Source organism: Suncus etruscus, chromosome 14 (assembly GCF_024139225.1).
Source record: "Suncus etruscus isolate mSunEtr1 chromosome 14, mSunEtr1.pri.cur, whole genome shotgun sequence".
Classification (NCBI taxonomy): Eukaryota; Metazoa; Chordata; class Mammalia; order Eulipotyphla; family Soricidae; genus Suncus; species Suncus etruscus.
Window position 1 is genome coordinate 93,435,890 of NC_064861.1, and position 20,474 is coordinate 93,456,363.

Consider the following 20,474-nt stretch of genomic DNA (forward strand, 5'->3'; position numbering starts at 1 on the left):
AAGGCAAATGACCTCCCTGCTGTGCTATGGCTCCTTCCCCACTAGAGTTTTTTGCTTTTTGTTTTGGGGTCACACATGGAGGCACTCAATGGTTCCTCCTAGCTCTGTGCTCAGAAATCGCTCCTGGCTCTGGGGACATATGGGATGCTGGGGATCAAACCCAGGTCTGTCCCAGGTCAGCCCTGTGCAAGGCAAACACCCTATTTTTGTGCGATCTCTCTAGCCTCTCTGATTTTTTTTCTGGGGGGTAGGGAGGATGTGGGAGCCCACCAAGCAGTGCTCAGAGGTTTGCTCAGGAGCGACCCCTGGCGATGTCGGGGGTGGAAGCAAGCACTGTCCCTGGGGGAAGCCCAGTTAGTAAAGCTTCTGACAGACATGCACTGACACTGTCCCCTGCACTCAGTCCTTACCCCCCCCCAGATCTCATGCTCCCCCCATCAGCTAGACAGATGATGGCAGTCAAGCCACACTAGAGTTCACAGAGGGACATAGAGGTCGTCTGACCACCCCCTCGAGAGGCCTTCAGGGTCACTAGGGCCACAACAGTCTCACGAGGGAACTGGGGTCATCACCCAAGGGTGTGGGGGGCCCTGGCTGGAGGAGGACTCGAAGAGATGCTACTCCTGCACAGGAAAGGAAGTGGCTGGGGTGTTGGGGTCCACAGGACCCTGTGGGTGAAAGAGAAGGGGAGGTGATGAGTCGGGAGGATGTTCCGGGATGGCCACTTTGCCCCTCGATGCTGGTAGGCTGGGCTTCCCCCAGCACCTTGGGGTGTGTGGGTGGCCTCTGAGATTCTGAATGAATGAGTGGGGGGCGGCAGGGAGTGTCTCCCCACTGTATTGTGAGGTGTGAGGTGGGCGGGTGCTGCCTGCCCCCCATGGTCCCCCCCACAGTATGCCAGCCTCTGCTTCCATTTCTTTTTTTGGGTTCCCCACTCCACCCCCGTCAATCTCTCCCCTTCTTGTCTGTCTCTCCCCCATTCTGGTTCTCTCTCTCTCTCTCTCTCTCTCTCTCTCTCTCTCTCTCTCTCTCTCTCTCTCTCTCACACACACACACACACACACACACACACACACACACGCTCTCTCTTTCTCTCTCTCCACTCATTCATTCGTTCATTGATTCACTCTCAGCAAAAGCTCAATGGGGTTCATTAAATGTTCTGGGTCTTTAAAAGAGGGGGCCCTGGTGACCAGTTCCGGTTCCAGTGACTCAGACCCTCTCCTGGGAAAACTCAGGGTGATACCCACAAAGTAAAAGCAGCCCTCATGCGACAGCCCTCATCCCTTGGGGCTGACTGATGCTGTCGTGAGTGGGGGTGTGGGTCGGGAGCTCTCTTCACACAGGTCCCCCTCCACAAGTGCTCCTAATTGGTCATCGTCAAGGGGTGAGGTGCAAGAGAACCGAGGAGGTGAATCTCTAACAACAGCAGCCCCTGGACCCTGTCCCTCACCTCCAGAACCCCTGAGGAGTCACCCCAGTTCCTTGGCCTGCTCCTCTCCCAATGTTGGGGAGTGCACAGAACCTTCTCGAATCCCCTTGGTGCCTCCCCCCCCAACAGCTTGGCTGTTACCTTTGATCTTCTCGCCTTTACTCAGAGAAATCTCGCCCTCGCCTTGGGCCTGGTACGACTTTACGGCCATGAAGGAGCGACCGGGCACAGCCGAGTAGAGCTTACGGCGACGCCCACGGCTGCCTAGGGAACCCCCGGGTCCCCCTGAGCTGCTGGTGCCCCCCGCGGGCCCTTCCCGAGGGGTCCCACTGGAGCTGCGGGAGACACAGAGTGTGAGTGTCAGGGGCGCGTGGGGCACCTCTGGGAGGGTCAGGTGGGTGAATGCCAGGCTCTGGAGGGGGAAAGAGGGTATTTGGGGCTCCCCGCGCCACCCCCATCCAGCCAACTGGCTTCCGGCTCGGCCCTCCCACGGCCAACGGGTCTGATTCAGCCTCCAGAGCAGGCAGAGCCACCCGCCGCTCCAGCTTCCTCCTGGGCCGTGTCCAGATGCCCGTTTGCAGCCGGCGAGCGCCCAGCCTGGCCTCCCACGGCCTCACAGCTCAGGCACGACCACACGCCTACCCCCCCAAGCTGCGTCGGGCCCCCACCCCATCTCCAGGACCCCCAACCGCACTGGGGCCCTTGCCTGTCCTTTCCCTGCAAGCCTTCCAGCGTTTCCTTCCTTCCTTCCTTCCTTCCTTCCTTCCTTCCTTCCTTCCTTCCTTCCTTCCTTCCTTCCTTCCTTCCTTCCTTCCTTCCTTCCTTCCTTCCTTCCTCCCTCCCTCCCTCCCTCCCTCCCTCCTTCCCTCCCTCCCTCCTTCCCTTCCTTCCTTCCTTCCCTCCTTTCCTTCCTTCCTTCTTTCTTCCTTTTTCCTTCCTTCCTTCCTCCACACCCAGTGGCACTCAGGGGTTACTCCTGGCAGGCTCAGGGGACGATATAGAATGCCAGGGATTGAACCCAAGTCAGCCTCATGCCAATCAAACGCCTTCTCCACTGTGTTGTCGCTCCCACTCTTTCTTTCAGGCCAAGCCTGCTAGAGGCTCTGCTTTAGGCCAGGGGTGCGGTGGGAGTTGGGGCATCTAGACTAACTCCCAGGATGGAGAGTGAGACACTGAGGGGGCTCCCATGTGGCCAACCAAGGCCAGGCCTGTGCCTACCTGGGCCGCCCACGGGGCTGCTTCTTGGCGTCCTCCGGCTGCCTCCCGCGGGATGGGGAGCGGGCCCGGGGCCCCCGAGGGCTGCTGGCACTTCGCAGGGTCCCAGTGTTGAGCTTGGTGCCCACGGCCGATGGCTGTGACTGGCCAAGGGGCCCTGAGCTGGGGCCGGGGGTTCCTGAGGACGAGCCCCCTGGCGCGGCAAACACCATCCAGTCGGGCAGCGCCATGCTGGTGTCACTGTTGGCCCGCAGAAGAGTGGGGGGCACGGTCAGCCCCGCTCCAGGGGGGCCCCGGCGCCGGGCCGCGTATTTGGGGGACTCCTGGAAAGGCACTGAGGTGAGGTGAGATGAGGGGGCGAAGATGGGTACAAAAGAAGAGAGAGAGATGAGCAAGATGGGTAGAACTTGGAACCAGCCCACTCTGGGCCCCCCCAGATCCCTGCCCCCCCACGCCCGTTCGGGGTCACCCCTTGGTCGCAGCTCACCTACATCCTGTTCGCGATGGTTTCGAATCAACTCCCCCAGTTCAAAATTCCCAGCGATCACCGCCACCTGGAAAGAGGGGGTTCGTCAGGAGGGAGTGGGACCCAGCAGAGAGACAGCCCAGGAAGAGGCAGGAAGAGTCATCAGCACCCCTCGCCTCAGCTAACAGCACCCTCAGCTTCCCCCAGCTCGACAGCTTTGCACCTGGAATGGCGTCTGTCCACTGTTGTTCTTCACATCCTTGCTGGCACCCCGATACAGGAGAACGCGAGCACAAGTTTCCTGAGGGAGTATGGGGGGGACAGGGCAGAGCAGGTGAGGCCCCCTCGTGGCAGCCTTGGCCACCTCCTGGGTGCCAACACCACCCCCTGAGGTGGGTTTCACCAGTTGGACACCAAGGTTCCAGTCTCGGACCTGGGCCCAATGGGTCACATCACTAGAAATTACTAAGCTGGGGGCCGGAGTCAAGTAGAACTGAAAGTTAGGATGAGGGCGCCGGTTTGTTTCTTGGGGTAATATGGAGTATGGGCCACATTTGTCAGGTGTTAAAGTCACAGGTGTTAAAGTCCCAGCCTCTCGGGGTACAAGGCAAATGCCCTAAGCTCTGCCCTATCTCTTAGGCCCCAGGCTCCTCTTTCCCTTTTTTTGGGTGGGGCGTATCCAATGATTATTTCTGGCTCTGCACTCAGGGATCACTCCTGGCAGAGCTTGGGGGTACCATCTGAGGCACCAGGGATTGAGCCCTGGTTGGCTGAGTGCAAGACCAGCACTCTCCCCACTGTCCCATGGCCTCAGAAACCCCCCCTTTTTTGGTTGTTATTAATGTGCAACAACTGACAGTATTGGAGTAGGTAGGGGGCAGAGGAGAGGGTTTGAAACCCAGGATCTCAAACCTGCAAGCATGCTCTGCCACATCCCTGATCCCCTTAAATGTGACCCCTGGAGCATTTAAAAGTATTTGGGATGGGGGCCGAAGTGATAGCACAGCAGGGAGGGCATTTGCCTTGCATGCGGCCCACCCAGGTTCCATCACCGGCATTCCATAGGGTCCCCAAGCACTGCCAGGAGTCACCCTGAGAACCATCAGGTGACCCCAAAACCAGGGACCAGAGTGACAGCACAGCAGGTCATATGCCTTGCATGTGGCTGACCCGGGAAGAACCCGGATTCGATCCCCGGCATCCCATATGGTCCCCCGAGCCTGCCAGGAGCCCTGAGTGCTGATGGGTGTGGCCCAAAACTCAACAAACAAACAAACAAACAAAAAACTTGGGCAGTATCTTTTGTCATATTCTACTGGTCGGCACCATGGGAACCTTTGCAAGAATTGGCATTCTTTTTTTTTTTTAGAATTGGCATTCATTTGTGGGGGGGGCGCATGGAGGGTCCAGGGTGCAGGAGCTTGGTTAGCAAAAGTCCCAGGCTTGGCCAGTAGATGGCAGTGGTGCCCCCACCCTCGAGGAGGCGACCAAAAAAGTCTTGGATGCTTCCAGCGTCTGAGGGGTGTAGGGTTGGAGGAGGGGGGTTGGTGGAGGACTGGTGGAGGACACCCCAAGACAAGCCATGGGCCCTGGGGCACCGACTGGGCTGCAAGCCCGGCTCTCATCTCACTCAGCAAGCCTGAAGAGCCCGGGAAGCTGGCCTGAGATGGAAATAATGGAAATAATCTTCCCTCCTCAGGTTACAAAGGAATCTCAAGGTCATCCAGGCCGACGCTGCTCAGTGCCAGGTTTCGGACCCGGGGGACCTGACTCCGCAGCGCTGGCTCGATGTGGCTCACCCTGGAGCACCCCCTGAAGTGCTCAGGGGGTGCTCTCAGCTCTGTGTTCCCTGGACCACCAATGCCACCAAAGCCCAAAGTACAGGCTACTCCGAGCTTAGCCTTCACTCCACTCCCACCTGAATCTTGCCCTTTGGAACCAGAAGAGAAAGAACCCTCCCTCACCCCGGATGCAGGTGCTAGGGCTGTGTCAAGGACCTCAATAACCTCCCCAGGGCCAAGGTCGTATGACCCACCCACCCCCTCTGCACACTCTGGTTCCATTGGCTTTAGAGAGCTGGGGACCTCTCTGGGGCAGTGCTCAGGGGTTATTCCTGCTGGGGTTCAGGGAATCATATGGGAGGCTGGTGATCAAACCCAGGTCAGGTGTGTTCAAAGCAAGAATCTTTTTTCTTTTTCTTTTTTTTTTTTTTTTTGGTTTTTGGGCCACACCCGGCGGTGCTCAGGGCTTACTCCTGGCTGTCTGCTCAGAAATAGCTCCTGGCAGGCACGGGGGACCATATGGGACACCGGGATTTCAATCAACCACCTTAGGTCCTGGATCGGCTGCTTGCAAGGCAAACACCGCTGTGCTATCTCTCCAGGCCCCAAAGCAAGAATCTTGCCCACTATCATCCTATCCCTCAAGTGAATTGCATATCTCTCTCTCTCTCTCTCTCTCTCTCTCTCTCTCTCTCTCTCTCTCTCTCTCTCTCTCTCTCTCTCTCTCTCTCTCTCTGCCATACCCAGAGGTGCTCAGAGTTTACTCCTGGCTCTGTGCTCAGGAATCACTCCTCTTGGACTCAATGAACCCTTGGAATGCTGGAGATTGAACCCAGGTCAGCAAGACAAAAGCCCTCCCCTCTGGAAATGCACCTCTATGGGTCTCCTGAGCCTTCTCAGCTCATCATAAATCTCACAGGGTCTATCTCCTCCTTGGTCTCAATCAAAGGGGTCCCCTTACCTCTTCTCCTCCCGTTCCTACCCCCTGCCAATGCACAACTTTTCAGGGTCACCCCCTAGCTGGGGACAAGCCACCAAAGATGCTTGTCTGGGCTGGACCCCTCCTATCTGACAGGCTCAGAGATCAGTTAGTTCGGCTGTTGCCAGCCTTCTCTGTTCCCTGGACATTCAGGGACAGCAGATTCAGGATTTCATGTCGCCCCAGTCTCTGCTGTTCGGTCCCTCCCCCACACAGGTGCCCTGCAGTTTCGGGCTCTCACCAGATGGGGGCACACACAGCTGTTGAGCACAGACAATGCAGCTGGATGGAAAGATGAGGATGGAAGAGGAAGAACATTCATTCATTCATTCATTGCCTCCAGGCAAGTGCCCTTTATGGGGAAGCACCCCAATCACCTGCCACCTAATCTTAGGGTGTAGGGGTGCGGGAAACCGGGACCTAAGGGGGCAGATCTCTCCTCTACTCCCTCATTCACCAAAGACGTATCAGGTACATCTATGATGGATCCTTTGGCCCAGGAGGTAGACACGCAGACTATGGGATGATCACAGCCTGGATTGCATCCTAGCTAGGTGATCACTGAGCAGTAAGCACCAGCGTCGACTGCTCCCTAGACAAAGGATGTTCTCAACTCCCGTCTTTCCATGGGAGAGACATCACAGGAGCAGAGACTCTGACCTTCAGCATGGTTTCTTTTATTTTATTGGGGGGTGGGATGAGTTGGTTTCTTTCTGGCTCTGTGCTTAGGGCTCACTCCCAGAAGTGCTCCGAGACCCATATGGTGCTGAGGGTGGAATCTGGCTTGTCCCTATTATCCTATCTTTTTGCTCTTCCTGTGTCATCTTGTTTTTTTTTTTTTTTTTTTGGTTTTGGTTTTGGTTTTGCTTTTTTTTGGGGGGGGCCACACCTGGTGGTGCTCAGCGTTTCCTTCTGGTTCTGTGCTCAGGAATCACTCCTGGCAGGTTCAGGGGGACTCTGGGATGCCTGGGATCGAACTCAGGTCAGCCTCATGCTAGGCCAACACCCTCCCCTCTGCGCTATGGCTCCAGCCCTTTCTCCTGTATAATCTTGCCACGAAAACTCTCCCTGCCCCAGGGAAGGGCTGTTGTCTCCTGTGAGTCCTGGCCCACAGCCACGATGACAGTGAGTGACAGTGACAGTGAGGGCTGGTTTTGTTCCAGCTGCCTCAGTGGGGGGCAAGTCACAGAGGGTGACTCTGAGAAGGAGAGGGTCTCGCCGGGATGGGCACAGGCCCCGGTCCACCCCACTGGGAGCGGCTTCCCTTTGTGGAGTTGGGAAGGGGGCGTGACAGGTGTCAGCACATACTGGTTCTGTGGGACACCCCAAGTTCTTCCCCCCCAGACGCCATCCCGAGGCTGCCTCTACCACACGGTGCCTGGCTCGGAGCCACAGCCCTGGCACTGTGTGTTCTGAGGAGGCAGCTGGGCTTGGAAGGCTTCCTGGAGGTGGGGAGATGGGGCTGAGCGGCCCATCCTAGGCTTCCCCAGGCAGGAAAATCAATGGGTGGCTCAGAGCCCACTCTCCCAACCTCACCTTTCAGGGCCCCGGTCCGCCCCTTTCAACTCTGAGTCACAAATTGGGGGTGCCCACACCTGCACCAAGCTACTCAAACCTGCATTCCATGCTTGTGCACCTCAGGGTTCCGGCCTGGCCTCTCCCCATCCTGTGCTTTGTACCCACGGGTTTCTGGGCCTAGTAGGGACCCAGCTATCACTTACTGGAGGGTGTATGGGGCTCCCATGACTTCCAGCAGTCACCATCTCCCTGCCTATAAATCCAGTCTGCAGTGCTCACATGAGGGGCAATGGGAGGGTCAGGATACCTTCCTGATTGTTCTGGGCACCCAGTAGGGTCTGAGTGAGCGAGTGAGTGAATGAGTGAGAGAATGAATGAGTGAATGAGTGAATGAATGAGTGAGACAATGCATGAGTGAAGGAGTAAGTGAAGGAGCAAATGACCGAGTAAATAAAAAATGAATGAGTGAAAACTGAGTGAATGAACGAATGATTGAGTAAATGAGTGATTAAATGAGTAAATGAATGATTGAATGAATGAATTAACAAATGAGTGAATAAGTGAGTGAACGAATGAGTAAATGACTGAGTGAATGAGCAAATGAATGAGTAAATGAGTGAGTGGATGAGTGAATGAATGAGCGATTGAGTAAATAAGTGAAGGGATGAATAAATGAGTGGGTAATGAGTAAATGAGTGAATGAAGAAGTGAATGAGTGAGTGAATGAGAGATGAATGATTGAATGAATGGTGGACTAAATGAGTGAACAAAATGAGTAAATAAAAGATAATCTGAGTGAATGAATGAATGAGGGAATGAAAGAATGAGCAAAAGGAGGAATAAGTGAATGGACAAATGAGCAAGTGAATAAATGAATGAGGAACGGAAGAGGGAGCGAACGCATGGAGGACCAGATGGGCAAAAGAGGGAGTGCATAACGGAGCACAGAGGAGTGGAAAGCGGTGGTGGGGTGTGGGGCACATTGGCGGGGTGCGGGGTGCAAGGACGGGGCACCTTATTGTAGAGGGCACAGATGTGCAGCGCCGTGTTCCCCGAGGCGTTCTGTGCTCCAGGCTCGGCCCCGTAGAAGAGCAGGTGCTCCAGGTGCTGGGAGTGGCCACGCTGGCAGGCCTGGGGGGTCAGGGCAGGGACCCATCAATTGGCTGGCCTGCCCTGAGCTGCCACCCCAACCCGCGCAGCCCTGGGGAGCCCCCGCTACCTGGTGGATCTCCTGCCAGCCGTTCTCATCCGCCACGCCCAGCTGGGCCCGGTTGTAAAGCAGCAGCTCGCAGCAGCGGGGGTCGCCCCCCACCATCGCAGTGTGGAACAGCGGGGTCAGCCCCCGGCGGTCCTTGTAGTTGGGGGACCCCCCAAGATCCAGGAGCGCCTGGGAAGGGAGGGAGGACAGTCAAAGGGTTCCAGGCTCCTTCAGAAGGGGGTGCTGGGGCCTCTGCCCAACCCCATGTCCTTGTGTGACCTTGAGACTGACCCAGGCAGGGCTCCAGGTCTCTTTGGATGTTTCTCTCCTTTGTGAGTGAGGGGAAAGTTGGGGAGAGGCTGCAGGAACCCCCACTCTGTCCCCTTCCCAACCTTCCCCTTTGGGCCACTTTAGATGCTTTATGAAGAGACTGCAGTGGCTTTGAGCCCAGACACAGTTGAGAGAGTTGGGGTATAGATAGAGAAGTCTGGAACAGGGGTTCCCTGGTCAAATGGGAGGCATCACCCCCAAGAAGGATCCAGGAAGAGGCCTGGAAAAGGCCAAGTGGGGGGAGGAAAGTGGGGTGAACTTGTGGGAGTCTGGACCAAGCTGTGTGTCTGGGAGGCTGTGGACAGCGTGGAAACTGTGGGCGGCCTGAGGAATCCCCTTTCTTTTTCCTTTTCTTTTTTCGTTTTGTTTTTGGGCCAAACTTGGTGGTGACTCTGCATTTAGGAATTGGTCCTGGCAGTCTCGGGAAACCATACAGGATGCCGGGTTCAGGGTCAGCTACGTGCAAGGCAAACACCTCCCCACTGTGCTATGACCCTGGCTCCAAATATCTCTGTCACTTCTGTCTGTCTCTGGCTGCTGAGACCCACACAGCTCAGTGAGAGCAATTCATGGCAGAAGGTGGGAGGCCGGGTCGAGGGTAGAACCTGCACCAGAGGGCCTTGGGGTACATAATGACGGACTTTGGGGGCGGGGGAGCTGGGAGGTGACCTCAGGTAACAGTGGAGGAAGCAGACACCTAAATGTTGTGTAAGCGAAACCCTTGAGTGATCAGCCTCAGTTAAAGAGGGTATCAGGACACAAAAGATGAGAGATGAGGGCCAGGAGAACCTGTCCATGGTGGGAAGCTTGTCACAGAGCAGGGAGTGAAGTGAGAACAGAGAGGGAGCACTGTGACAATGAGAATTGGGAATGATCACTCTGGACAAGAACTGGGTGCTGGAAGGAGGGAAAGGGATAGGCATAGTACCCCTTCAGTAACCAGACTGCCATCTAAACCAGACAGAATCTAAAAGGGAATTGGGGCGGGGGATGCATAGCAGTAGGCATTTGCCTTGCACGTGGGTGACCCAGGACGAACCTGGGTTCGATCCCCAGCGTTCCATATGATCCCCCAAGCCAGGAGCAATTTCTGACCACATAGCCAGGAGTAACTCCTGAGCGTCACCGGGTGTGGCCCCCAAACAAAATAAAATGGAATGGGGCTAGGAATATCTGCCACAGATGCAAGGGTGATAGCACAGCAGTAGGGTGTTTGCCTTGCAGGCAGCCAACCCGGGTTCGATTCCTGGCATCCCACAGGGTCCCCTAAAGCCTGCCAGGAATAATTTTTGAGTGCAGAGCCAGAAGTAACCCCTGAGTGCTGCCCCTCACAAAAAAGAAAGAAAAGAGAGAAGCTCAAGAGAAAAGATAACAGAAAAGGTATTTGCCATGTATCCTGCCATGCCAGGTTCGATCCGTAGCACTGTAGAAGGTCTCCCAAACACCCCCAGAAGTAAGCCCTGAGTACAGCATGTCCGAAACTCCCCCACACTAAAAGAGAGGAAGGGGGTCCAGAGCGAGACACAGTGGCCAATCTGGGTTCAATCCTCAGCTTCTCATAGGGTCCTCTGAGTCTGCCAGAAATGATCCCTGGTGGCCGGAGAGATAGCATGGAGGTAAAGCGTTTGCCTTGCATGCAGAAGGACGGGGGTTCGAATCCCGGCATCCCATATGGTCTCCCGAGCCTGCCAGGAGCGATTTCTGAGTGTGGAGCCAGGAGGAACCCCTGAGCGCTGCTGTATGTCCCAAAAACAAAAACAAAAACAGAAATGATCCCTGAACACAGAGCCAGAAGTAACCCCTCAACACCACCAGTTGTAGCCCCCCCCAAAAAAAAATAAGAAAATAAAAAACCAAAGAAGCACAGACATGAGGTGCAGCTGGTGCCTCACCGTGAGAGCCGGGCAGTGGCGGGCACAGGCAGCTTTGTGCAGAGCCGTCATCCCATCCCGGGCACGGAAGTCGATGTGGGCCCCGCCTAGGCACAGGGTTCGAATCACCTCCACAGAGCCCTCGGTCTGCGCAGCCAGCGTCAGGGGCGTCTCTGCAGGGGTGAAGGGAGGCTTTAGATACAGATCCTGGGCCTCCACCTAGAGCCTCCCCCCAACCTTCGAGCTGCTCCCACCTCCCGAATCTGAGTCATGGTAGTTGGGGTCTAGCCCTTTGTTCAGCAGACGGGCCACCTTGTCCGATGTGCCGAGCTGCACATATTCCAGAAACTTCTTCAAACCCGTCTGGAAACAGGAGCAAGAAAACAAGTCAAGGTGATGGGAAGGCAGTTGGCACCCCAACCCCGGCACCCCCATTCCCACAAGCCTACCTAGCTGGCAGATCAACCAGCACTGAACCCCACCTTCCTTCCTTCCTTCCTTCCTTCCTTCCTTCCTTCCTTCCTTCCTTCCTTCCTTCCTTCCTTCCTTCCTTCCTTCCGGGGTTTCTCCATCTTCCTTCCTTCCTTCCTTCCTTCCTTCCTTCCTTCCTTCCTTCCTTCCTTCCTTCCTTCCTTCCTTCCTTCCTTCCTTCCTTCCGGGGTTTCTCCATCTTCCTTCCTTCCTTCCTTCCTTCCTTCCTTCCTTCCTTCCTTCCTTCCTTCCTTCCTTCCTTCCTTCCTTCCTTCCTTCCTTCCTTTTTTTGGTTTTTGGGTCCCACCCACCAGCGCTCAGGGGTTTCTCCTGGCTCTACGGTCAGAAATGGCTCCTGGCAGGCTCGGGACACCATATGAATGCCGGAATTCGAACCACCATCCTTCTGAATGCAAGGCAAACGCCCTACCTCCATGCTATCTCTCTGGCCCCATCCATATTTCAATTACTTTTTAATTTTTTTAAGGTTTTGGACGACACCCTGTGGCGCTCAGGGCTTACTCGTAGCTCTGCACTCAGGAATAATTCCTGGCATATGGGGACATATGGAATGCCGGGAATCGAACTAAGGTCATCCACATGAATTTTTTTCTTTCTTTCTTTTTTTTTTTTTTTTTTTTGGTTTCTGGGCCACACCCGGCGATGCTCAGGGGTTATTCCTGGCTGTCTGCTCAGAAATAGCTCCTGGCAGGCACGGGGGACCATATGGGACACCGGGATTTGAACCAACCACCTTAGGTCCTGGATTGGCTGCTTGCAAGGCAAACGCCGCTGTGCTATCTCTCCAGGCCCAAATTTTTTTCTTTTGCAACCACAGTCTGCGGTGCTCAGAGCTGAGTCCTGGCTCTGCTCTTGGGAATCATACACAGGGAGGGGACCCTCTAGGATGCCAAGGAGCAAACTCGGGTTGGCCCCAGGCCAGGCAAGTGCCCTCCCCACTGTGCTCCTCTTCAGGACTTTCTAGTAGATTTTTGTTTGTTTTAAGGTCACACCCAGTGGTGCTCAGGGCTTACTCTTGCCTCTATGTCCTGGGGGTCACTCCTGGGCTTGGGGCACCCCTCTGAGCTACATGGGATCGAACCCAAGTGGACCATGTGTGTGCAAGGCCAACCTCCCATCTCTGCAGCTCCCCCAGATAACATTCATTAATGGGATATATCCTTGATGGAAGTTGGGGTAAATGAGAAACCCTGATGTTTGTGCCCTGACACACTGCCAGTTCCGGGGGGCTGGTGCCTCCGTAGAGGATTTGATTGAGGGGTTCGCCTGGGATGGGATAAGGGGGGCAAGAGAGGGAAAGTATGGTGAATCAAGGACGGATGATAAAGCAAGATGGCAGGGTCCCCCCATGTTTGGGAGTCTTACTCTCCATTTTCTTCCTGGTTCTTTGGGGAACACTGGTTCCAGAAGGAGAAAGGATTTGGGGGATTCTTTTTTTTGGAGGGTCACACCTGGCAGTGCTCAGGGGTTATGCCTGGCTCTACACTCAGAATTGCTCCTGGCAGGCTCGGGTACCATATGGGATGTTGGGATTCGAACCACCGTCCTTCTGCAAGCAAGGCAAAAGCCCTACCTCCGTGCTAGCTCTCCGGCCCCAATTGGGGGAGATTCTTAGCACAGTCCAGATCTAGGTGGCAGGATTGGGAAACTGAGACCCATAGTAGTCATGGGCCGGGATGGGGGTACACAGGGTTCTGAGTGGATGAGGGGGACCCCAGAGAGGAAGAGGACGACCCTGAGGTGAGGATGAACAAAGAGGATGAAGAGGCTGGAGAGAGCACAGCAGGAGGGTCGGGCTTTGTCTTGCATGCAGCCAACCTAGTAAGGACCCAGGTTTGATCCTCGGCACCCCATAGGGTCCCCCAATCCTGCCAGGAGTAGCCCCTGAACGCCACCAAGCGTGGCCCCCAAAAAAACCAAAAATAAAATAATATAAAATAAAAAGGGTGAAGCAGAAGTTGCCAGGGGCTTGGGAGGGAGAAGAGGAGAGACAAACCGGGAAGGCCCGAGATGGGGTTCACGGGGATGGGGTGTGCTGGCATTTGGGGGTGCGTGCTGAACCCTCTCACCTTGGTGTGCAATTTGGCCAGCTGTTTCTCGTCCAGGTTGGTCTGTTTGTAAACGCGGGTCTTGTATCGGAACTGAGGCCGGGGATGGGATGCAGAGAGACACGGGAACTGGAGTCAGGGGCTTTGGGGGAGACCAATTGGGGGGCGGGGGTGTGGGTGGGCGCGTTCTGGCCCTTCTCAGCCCCTCTGGCTCGGGCTGAGCAGAGGCAGCCCTGGAGGCCTGGTCGGGCAGCAGGGAAGGTTCTAGAAGCGGGGGGCCCCCTCCCTGGGACCTGAGGTGCCCCCCAGGGGACTCTGGGCAGAACTGGGGGGCAGGACATGGACTCCCTGCAGGGTTTGGCCTCTGAAACTTTGAGGCCCTTCGGGGGGGTTTCCCCGAATTCGAGTTGGTTGTGCAGCCCGTGGAAGTGGGGGTTCAGGTGCGTGTGGGGGGACGGCGGTGTCCCCCCTGGGAGGTGTCCCCCGAGAGGTGGCCCGTCTGCGCAGGGGAAGGCCGAGGCCTCACCTCCAGGTAGGGCACCCCCTTCTCGAAGGACTGGGGGTACTCCCGCAGCAGCCGCTCCTCCTCCAGGAAGTTGGCGTCGCGGCCCGACGTGGCGGGCTGGAAGAGGCCGTAGTTGAGCACGTCCTGCAGGCTCTCGCTCAGCGCGCACAGCACCTGCTGCTTGGCCGTCCAGATGGTGGCGTCGGGGTTGAAGCGCAGGCATTTCTAGGGGCGGAAAGTGAGGAAGTGGGCGGGGCCTGGAGAAAGGGGCGGGGCCTTGGCCGAGCAGCGCCAATCGTGGAGGCCGGGTGGGCGGGGCCTGGATCGTGGGCAGGGCCAAAGGAGGGACGGAGCTGATGGTGAGGTGTGGGCGGGGCCTACAGAGGCAGGCGGGAAGGGAATAGGGCGGGGACTGGAGCGAGGGCGGGACCAGGAGTGAGAAGGAGCCTATGGCAGGGCAGGGCGGGGCGAGGCTTCGGCAGAGCAGAGCCAATCGTGGAGGCAAGGGTGGGCGTGCCCTGATACCTGGGCGGGGCCAGAGGAGGGATGGAGCCAATGGCGTGGCGCCCTGGGCAGGGGGGTGGGGGTAGGACGAGCCTGAGGCAGACTGAATGGGGATAGGGCGGGGCCTTCAAGCGAGGGTGGGGCCAGAGGCGAAAAGAGCCTATGGCAGGGGAGCAGGGCGGTGGAAGGACAGGGCGGGATGTGCTGAGGGCAGGACCAGGGTCAAGAGAGAGGCTATGAAGGGGGCAGGGTGGGGCGAGCCTACAAGCAGAAGGGGCGTGGTGTGGGTAGGGCCTGCAGGCCGGGAGGGGCGGGGGCATAGTGGGAGGAGCCTAACGGGGCGGGGCCAGAACGAGCCTGAGCCAATGGCGGGGTGGGGGCGGGGCCTGAGGCCTGGGCGGGGCCAGGGATGAAACAGAGCCAGTGGGGTGTGGGGCCTCTGTCGGGGCGGGGCCATGAGGAGGCAGAGACTGAAGCAGGGGCGGGATCAGAGATTAGACGAGCCAATGACGAGGGCGGGCCTGTGGCAGGGGCAGGGCCAGGGATGAGACGTAGCCAGTGGTGGAGATGGGGCTTGGCCAGGACGAGATGGAGCCAGTGGGGGCGGGGCCATGGTGGGGCGGGGCCTAAAGTGGGGCGGAGTCAGGGTGTACAGCAGCCAATGGCGGGGCGGGTTTTGCGTCGGGGCGGGACCAGTGATGAGAACCAATGGCGGGCGAGGGGCGGGGCCTGCTGGGCGTGGCTTGGCCTGCGTTGGGGGTGGGATGGGGCTGCGAGGCCTGGGTACCAACCCTCCCATCACCAACCCTGGGCCGGCTGGCCGGGCCCAGTGCCGCACTCACTGTCTGGTGCAAGTCCGGGATGCCGATCCTGAAGACCATCATGCTGAAGTGGGCGTCGTCCGGGACGGACATGGAGCGGCCTTGGAGGCCTCGGATGGAGGCCAGGCTAGTGGGGGGTGCTCCGCTGTGACCCCGGCCCCGGGTCCCCCGGAGGCCTCTCCCGGGCCCGTCTGGGGAGCTCTCGGACTCGGAGCCCCCCTCGGGACACTCGCTGACGCTGTGTGGGTCCTCGTCCTCGCTGGACGCGGGGCTGTGGGTCATCGTGGGGCCACGGGGCGACGGGGGCCGGCAGCATCACAGGCGGCTGGGGTGCAGGAGAGAGGGGCGCGGGGGTGACCTTTAGAAGCGGGCTGGGGACCCCTGGGGTCCTGGGGCCCGCCCCCGATCGCCAGCCCCGCTGCTGCTGCTGCTGTTGCAGCCGCTGTCAGGGCGGCCTGGAGGCTGGACACTCCCCCACGCTGCAGCCGCGTGCACCGCCAGCACCCCCACATCCCCGCCGTGCTTCCCACCCGCTCCGTCTCCTTCCCTGCCCTTGGCCCCGGCGCACAGGGGCCCCCCACCCGTCCCTGCGCCCCACTTTGCCGCTGACCCAGCGTGCTGGTGGTGTCCCAGAAACCGCACAATCACCGCGGGAGCGACTGGCCCACTTTTGCCAAAAAAAAAAAAAAAAAAAAAAAGCGGCTAAAATTAGTCCAGGACAGACAGGTAAGACGGGGCACCCTGCCCTCCTGGCCTCAGCCTGCTCCCCTTGGCCTTGGACGGGTGCCCCCCTTCATTGCTCACCCCGAGATGGAGTAAAAGGGGAAAAGCGGAAATGCCTGGAGGCTGGCTGGCTGGCTGGCATGGAGTGCCAGGGGCCCACGTGGGGCCTGGCATGCCACGCGCGCCAAAGCCAGGGCCCACCCCGCTTTGGAGATGGGTGCTACTTGCAGGCCACACTCTGCAGAAGTGGGGTGGGGGTTCCCTGAGGGTGCCTGAGGGGCTCTATGTCATGCCAGGGCAGAGCCCAGAGCCAGAGGCCCTAGCCAGCCAGGACAAGACGGGGAGCGCAAGAGCTGACCCGTGGGCTCCCTGCAAGGCTGGCACCGCGCGGGTGGGTGGGCGGGCGCGCGCTGCCCTGCCGGCTGCTCTTGCACAGAGCCCGGGGTGCGGGGAGTGGCGGGGTGGGTGCGGGGACCAAGGCCCCAAAAATATTAAAAAAAAAAGTGGGGTGAGGGTCCTGGAAACTAGAAGAGGTTTCCACAAGGGTTCACCCCTGCAGGGCCCCTCTGTGTCATCACTTTCCATGTGGCCTCATCATCAGGGTGGTCTGCCAGGAATGAGGGGGTCGGCCTCACCCCTTCTCTTTCCTCCACCCCCCACACACCCCATATACCAACACCCCAGCACCGGAAACCAGAATGTCTGCTCGGTCCCTCCCTCCCCCCCACACCAGGCCCGGCTCCCGCACGTTGCCATGGTGATGGAAGCACTGGAGGGTACCGCTGACTTTGGGGGAGTGGGGCTGGGCCGGTGGGGGGGCTGGGGGGAGGAGGGATCTGGATGGCAAAACGCGCGTGTTGGGGGGCGGATGGGGGCAGAGTTCCAAGGGCTGTAGGCGCAGCAGGCGTGCCAGCCAGCCAGCCAGCCAGCTTGGCCAGCCAGCCACCCCCCAACCCCTCTACCTATCTACCCATCCTGCAAGCTGGAGGGCCCCCCAAAACACACACGTACAATCCCCAATTTGGGGGGTTTCTTTCCTTCCAGCTGCTAGCCGGGACCCTCCTCTCCACTCCACTCCCCCCTGGCGGACACTCCCCCTGGGGCGCACCAGGGAAGGACCCCCCGCGCATCTCCGGCCTGCGCGCAGCGCGCACTTGGGGGCCCCGGGGAAAGGGGTGGTGGGTGGGCAGGGGCGCGCGCTCGAGCCCGCCGTCCCCTCCCAGCCCTTCCCCCAGCCCCGAGGGCGGGCGCCGGGCACACAGCGAGCGAGCCGGGGCGGCATGAATCAAGCCTCGGCGGCTAAGAATAGCTCGCACGCAGCTGGCTCCGAGACGGGCGAGGGGGAGCTGGGAGGAGGAAAGGGGGTGCCCTGGGCGGCGGCGGCGACAGCGACGACGGCGGGGGGCCCGGGATGAATGGAGGGAATCGGGAAGGAGTCAGCCTGGGTTAGGGCAGCCCGGGCAGGGCCGGCTAGAGGGGGGCCGTGGAGCCCGGCAGGGGCGCACCCGTGGCCGGCCGCGCGCGCTGGGCAGTGGGTGGATGGTGGCGGATGGGTAGGTGGGCGCATTGGAGATGCCGTGCCCGGGTGATCGGATCCCCCATGGCACCGCGGGCATGGGGGCCCGGGGCGACCCACCCTGGGGAAGGGAAGGGCCGGAGCCGGGGCCCAGCCAGGTGGGTCGGGCGGCGGGGGAGTGGCCGTGCGCGCCGGGCAGGGAGGCGAGGAGCGCGTGCCAAGATTGGGGGCGCGCGGGATCGGGCTGCAAACCCGGCTTGCGCGCAGCCAAGCAGCCAAGCCAAGCGGGAGACCCTTGCCCCAGCCCCCCATCAGCCGCTCCATCCTCATCCGCATCTGCATCTCCATCCCCAGCACCAGCTCCACCGCGCCCCCGCGCGCCAAGGACATCCGCGCGCCCCCAGCCTTGCGCCCCCAGCCCTGCGCCCCTTCCCTGCCCTGCCCTTACCTGCCTGGCGGGGCTGCTGCAGCTCCCGGTCGGCGGCGCCCGCGGGCCCTCCCCTCCCCCCACCCCCCACCCACCCCCCCCGGGCACGGGGGGACCCTCAGGCCATGCCCCACCGCCCCGGAGGGCGAGCGGGCCCGGGGCCGGGCGGGCGGGCGGGCAGGGGCCGGGGGGCGGCCGGCCGGGGCGCCGCTGGACCTCACCCCCCACGCCGGCCGGGGCTGCCCATCCGCAGTCGCCCCCCGATTGCCGCCGCGCCCCGCCTGGCTCCGCTCCTGGCGCCCCCCCGGCTCGGGCCGCCGCCTGGTCCGCTGCCACCGGCACAGCCCAGCCGCCCAGCCTGCTCCCCGGCGCTCCGCTCCGCTCCGCTCCGCTCGCTCGCCGTCTCTCCCTCCTTCGCCCTCGCGCCTCGCTCGCTCGCTCGCTCGCTCTCTCGCTTTCTCCCTCCTCCCTCGCTCTCTCCCCTCCCTCCGGGAGCCGGCGGCGTAGACGGCGCCCCTCCCCTCCCCGCACCCCCAAACCGCGCCCGGCCGACCGGCCCCCTGCCCGTCCGCCACCCCCACCCGTGCGCACCGGCCCCGCCCCCTCGGCCACCCTCACCCCCTAACTGGGTTCTGAACCCCGATGCCACCCCCTAATGGTACCCCTCATGCCCCCCAAAATCTGGTCCTGCACCCCCCCAAGGAGGCCCCTTCCCCCCAACTCCCAAGCATCTCCGGAGCGCAGCCATCCCTCTCCGCTTGGGTAGGGCGCACAGGAGGACGCAGGCCTGAAGAGGTTGGGGTCCCCCAGTGCGCTCAGGAACTGGGCAGACTCACATTCCTCGACTCACCGGAGCATTGGTGCAAAGGGGAGTCCCACCCTATCTGGGGGGGGGGGCAGGAGAGAGTCTAGACCCCACAGTAGCTGAGCTGAGGGGCCACCGTGGAGAGTTTGTGCTCAGGCCACAGTGCTCATCTCTCAGTGCTCAGCTCCGCACCTGCCCGGGTGAAGTGTGTGAGGGGTCCAAACCCGGCACACCTTGCTGGGGGTGGCCCCTTCTCTTCCCCACCCTCCCCTCACCAACCCAGACTGGCACATCCCAATACCTCCTGGGGCACCTCAGGTTTTAATCGCCAGCATCCCATAGGGCCCCCCCCAGCACTGCCAAGAGTGACTCCTCTTTGCTCTGCCAGAACCCACCAGCCCCTCTCCTGAACCTCCTGTGCTGGGGCTCTGGCCCTTACCCCTATTATCCAGAGTCAGAAAGAGACCCCGAGCATAGAGAGAGTCAGTCTGGCAGCCCAGGGCACACAGCTCGGGGATGCCCCAAGGATCAGAGCCAGGTGCCCACAGGGGAAAGATGCCCATGGCTTCTGGTCACTGCTGGGTGCACAGGCCTCTCTCTCTCTCTCTCTCTCTCTCTCTCTCTCTCTCTCTCTCTCTCTCTCTCTCTCTCTCTCTCTCTCTCCTCTCTCTGTCTCTCCCCTCATCTCCAGGGGCCAGGCGCCCCCAGAGTCTGCCCCAACCCCTCTTCCAACCACACCACACCCCACATCTACCTGACAGACACCAGGAGGCAGGTTACCTCCAGCTGAGGGCTCACTCCTGGGGCACCCTCATCTCTGAGCGAGCCTAAGAGGTGCTGGCCTGCCCTGGACACACCCCAGGAGGTGCTATGTACCCCATCCCACGCCTTCCCTGCAGCTACCCCTGCAACTGGGGGTGCCCCCCAGTTGAAATAGGCACCTGGGAATCCTGAAGTCAGGGCAAGGGTGATATTGGGGTGATGCCTAGCAGCGAGCGCCTTGCCCAAGGTCATGCCATTGTGCTTTCCTTTGTGGAAAAACGGGGAGCGATTGCCCAGGCTCCTTAAGCACCAACCCAGAGCCAGCAGCTTTGGCCGGCGGCCACCCCACTGCCAGCCACGCTGGCCCCCCTTGGAGCCTCGATTCTTCCTTGAAAAGTGGGCCCAGGCATCCCTGGCCACGGAGCCCCGGGCTGGCACCATTAGCTGGTAGCACGGAGCTGGGGAAGCCTAGGCTTGACTCACGGGTCTGGCATGAGTGGCCATGGCCGCTGGCCGCCTTTCTTTGTCCCCTGAACCCAGCCCCACAACCACAGGGTTACTGGCTCCCAGAGTCAACCTGGAGGAGGACTGGGGGGCAGGGGGAGTCCCTATCAGATATGCCAACCCCTGCCACAATCAAGTGCAGGTTGGTGCTGCAATAGGATGGGCACAGCAGGGAAAGGGTCCACCTCCCTTGCCCTGCCGCTGGGGGAAGATTAGAGGCAGCAGAGGGCAGCTGGGGATGTAAAGGATTTGGGGTACCAGTTCAGAGCTAAAGCTTGCAGCCCAGCTGGACTGCAGCAGGCAAAGCCCTTCCCCTGGTGGAAAAAGAAAAGGTTTAGCCTCCAGAAGCAACCAAAAGGCCAGTGGGCGGGGGGACCCCTGGGGAGGGGAGTAAACCAGCTGGCAGCGAGCCAAGGATGCACCCCCTTGCTCCGGCCTCTCCTCGTCCCACTGGGCGGGCAGGAGGGCGGGCGGGGAGCCTGGCACCGGCTTGGCTGCCCTCCTGTCCTGCTTTCTCTGGAACAGGAGCCCGGCCGAGTGACGTGCTCTGATTTACGGGTTTGGAAGCGCCGCGCGG

At 60.0% G+C, this 20,474-nt stretch overlaps 1 protein-coding gene across 5 annotated transcripts in view; it reads right to left on the reverse strand.

Annotated features, from left to right (window-relative positions):
• Positions 1–17,908, reverse strand: part of SHANK1 (SH3 and multiple ankyrin repeat domains 1) — a 50,028-nt gene extending 32,120 nt beyond the window's left edge. For all 5 annotated transcript variants that reach the window (XM_049786992.1, XM_049786994.1, XM_049786993.1 and 2 more), the window contains exons 1-12: positions 17,848–17,908; positions 15,182–15,485; positions 13,857–14,060; positions 13,352–13,423; positions 11,045–11,153; positions 10,812–10,963; positions 8,611–8,778; positions 8,406–8,522; positions 3,337–3,414; positions 3,135–3,201; positions 2,651–2,981; positions 1,574–1,767 (exon numbers count right to left, since the gene is read on the reverse strand). In XM_049786992.1, coding sequence (XP_049642949.1) covers positions 1,574–1,767; positions 2,651–2,981; positions 3,135–3,201; positions 3,337–3,414; positions 8,406–8,522; positions 8,611–8,778; positions 10,812–10,963; positions 11,045–11,153; positions 13,352–13,423; positions 13,857–14,060; positions 15,182–15,442 — 1,753 coding nt within the window. In that variant the 5' untranslated portion in view covers positions 15,443–15,485; positions 17,848–17,908. The remainder of the gene's footprint in view (positions 1–1,573; positions 1,768–2,650; positions 2,982–3,134; positions 3,202–3,336; positions 3,415–8,405; positions 8,523–8,610; positions 8,779–10,811; positions 10,964–11,044; positions 11,154–13,351; positions 13,424–13,856; positions 14,061–15,181; positions 15,486–17,847) is intronic.
• Positions 17,909–20,474: the final 2,566 nt, after the last annotated feature.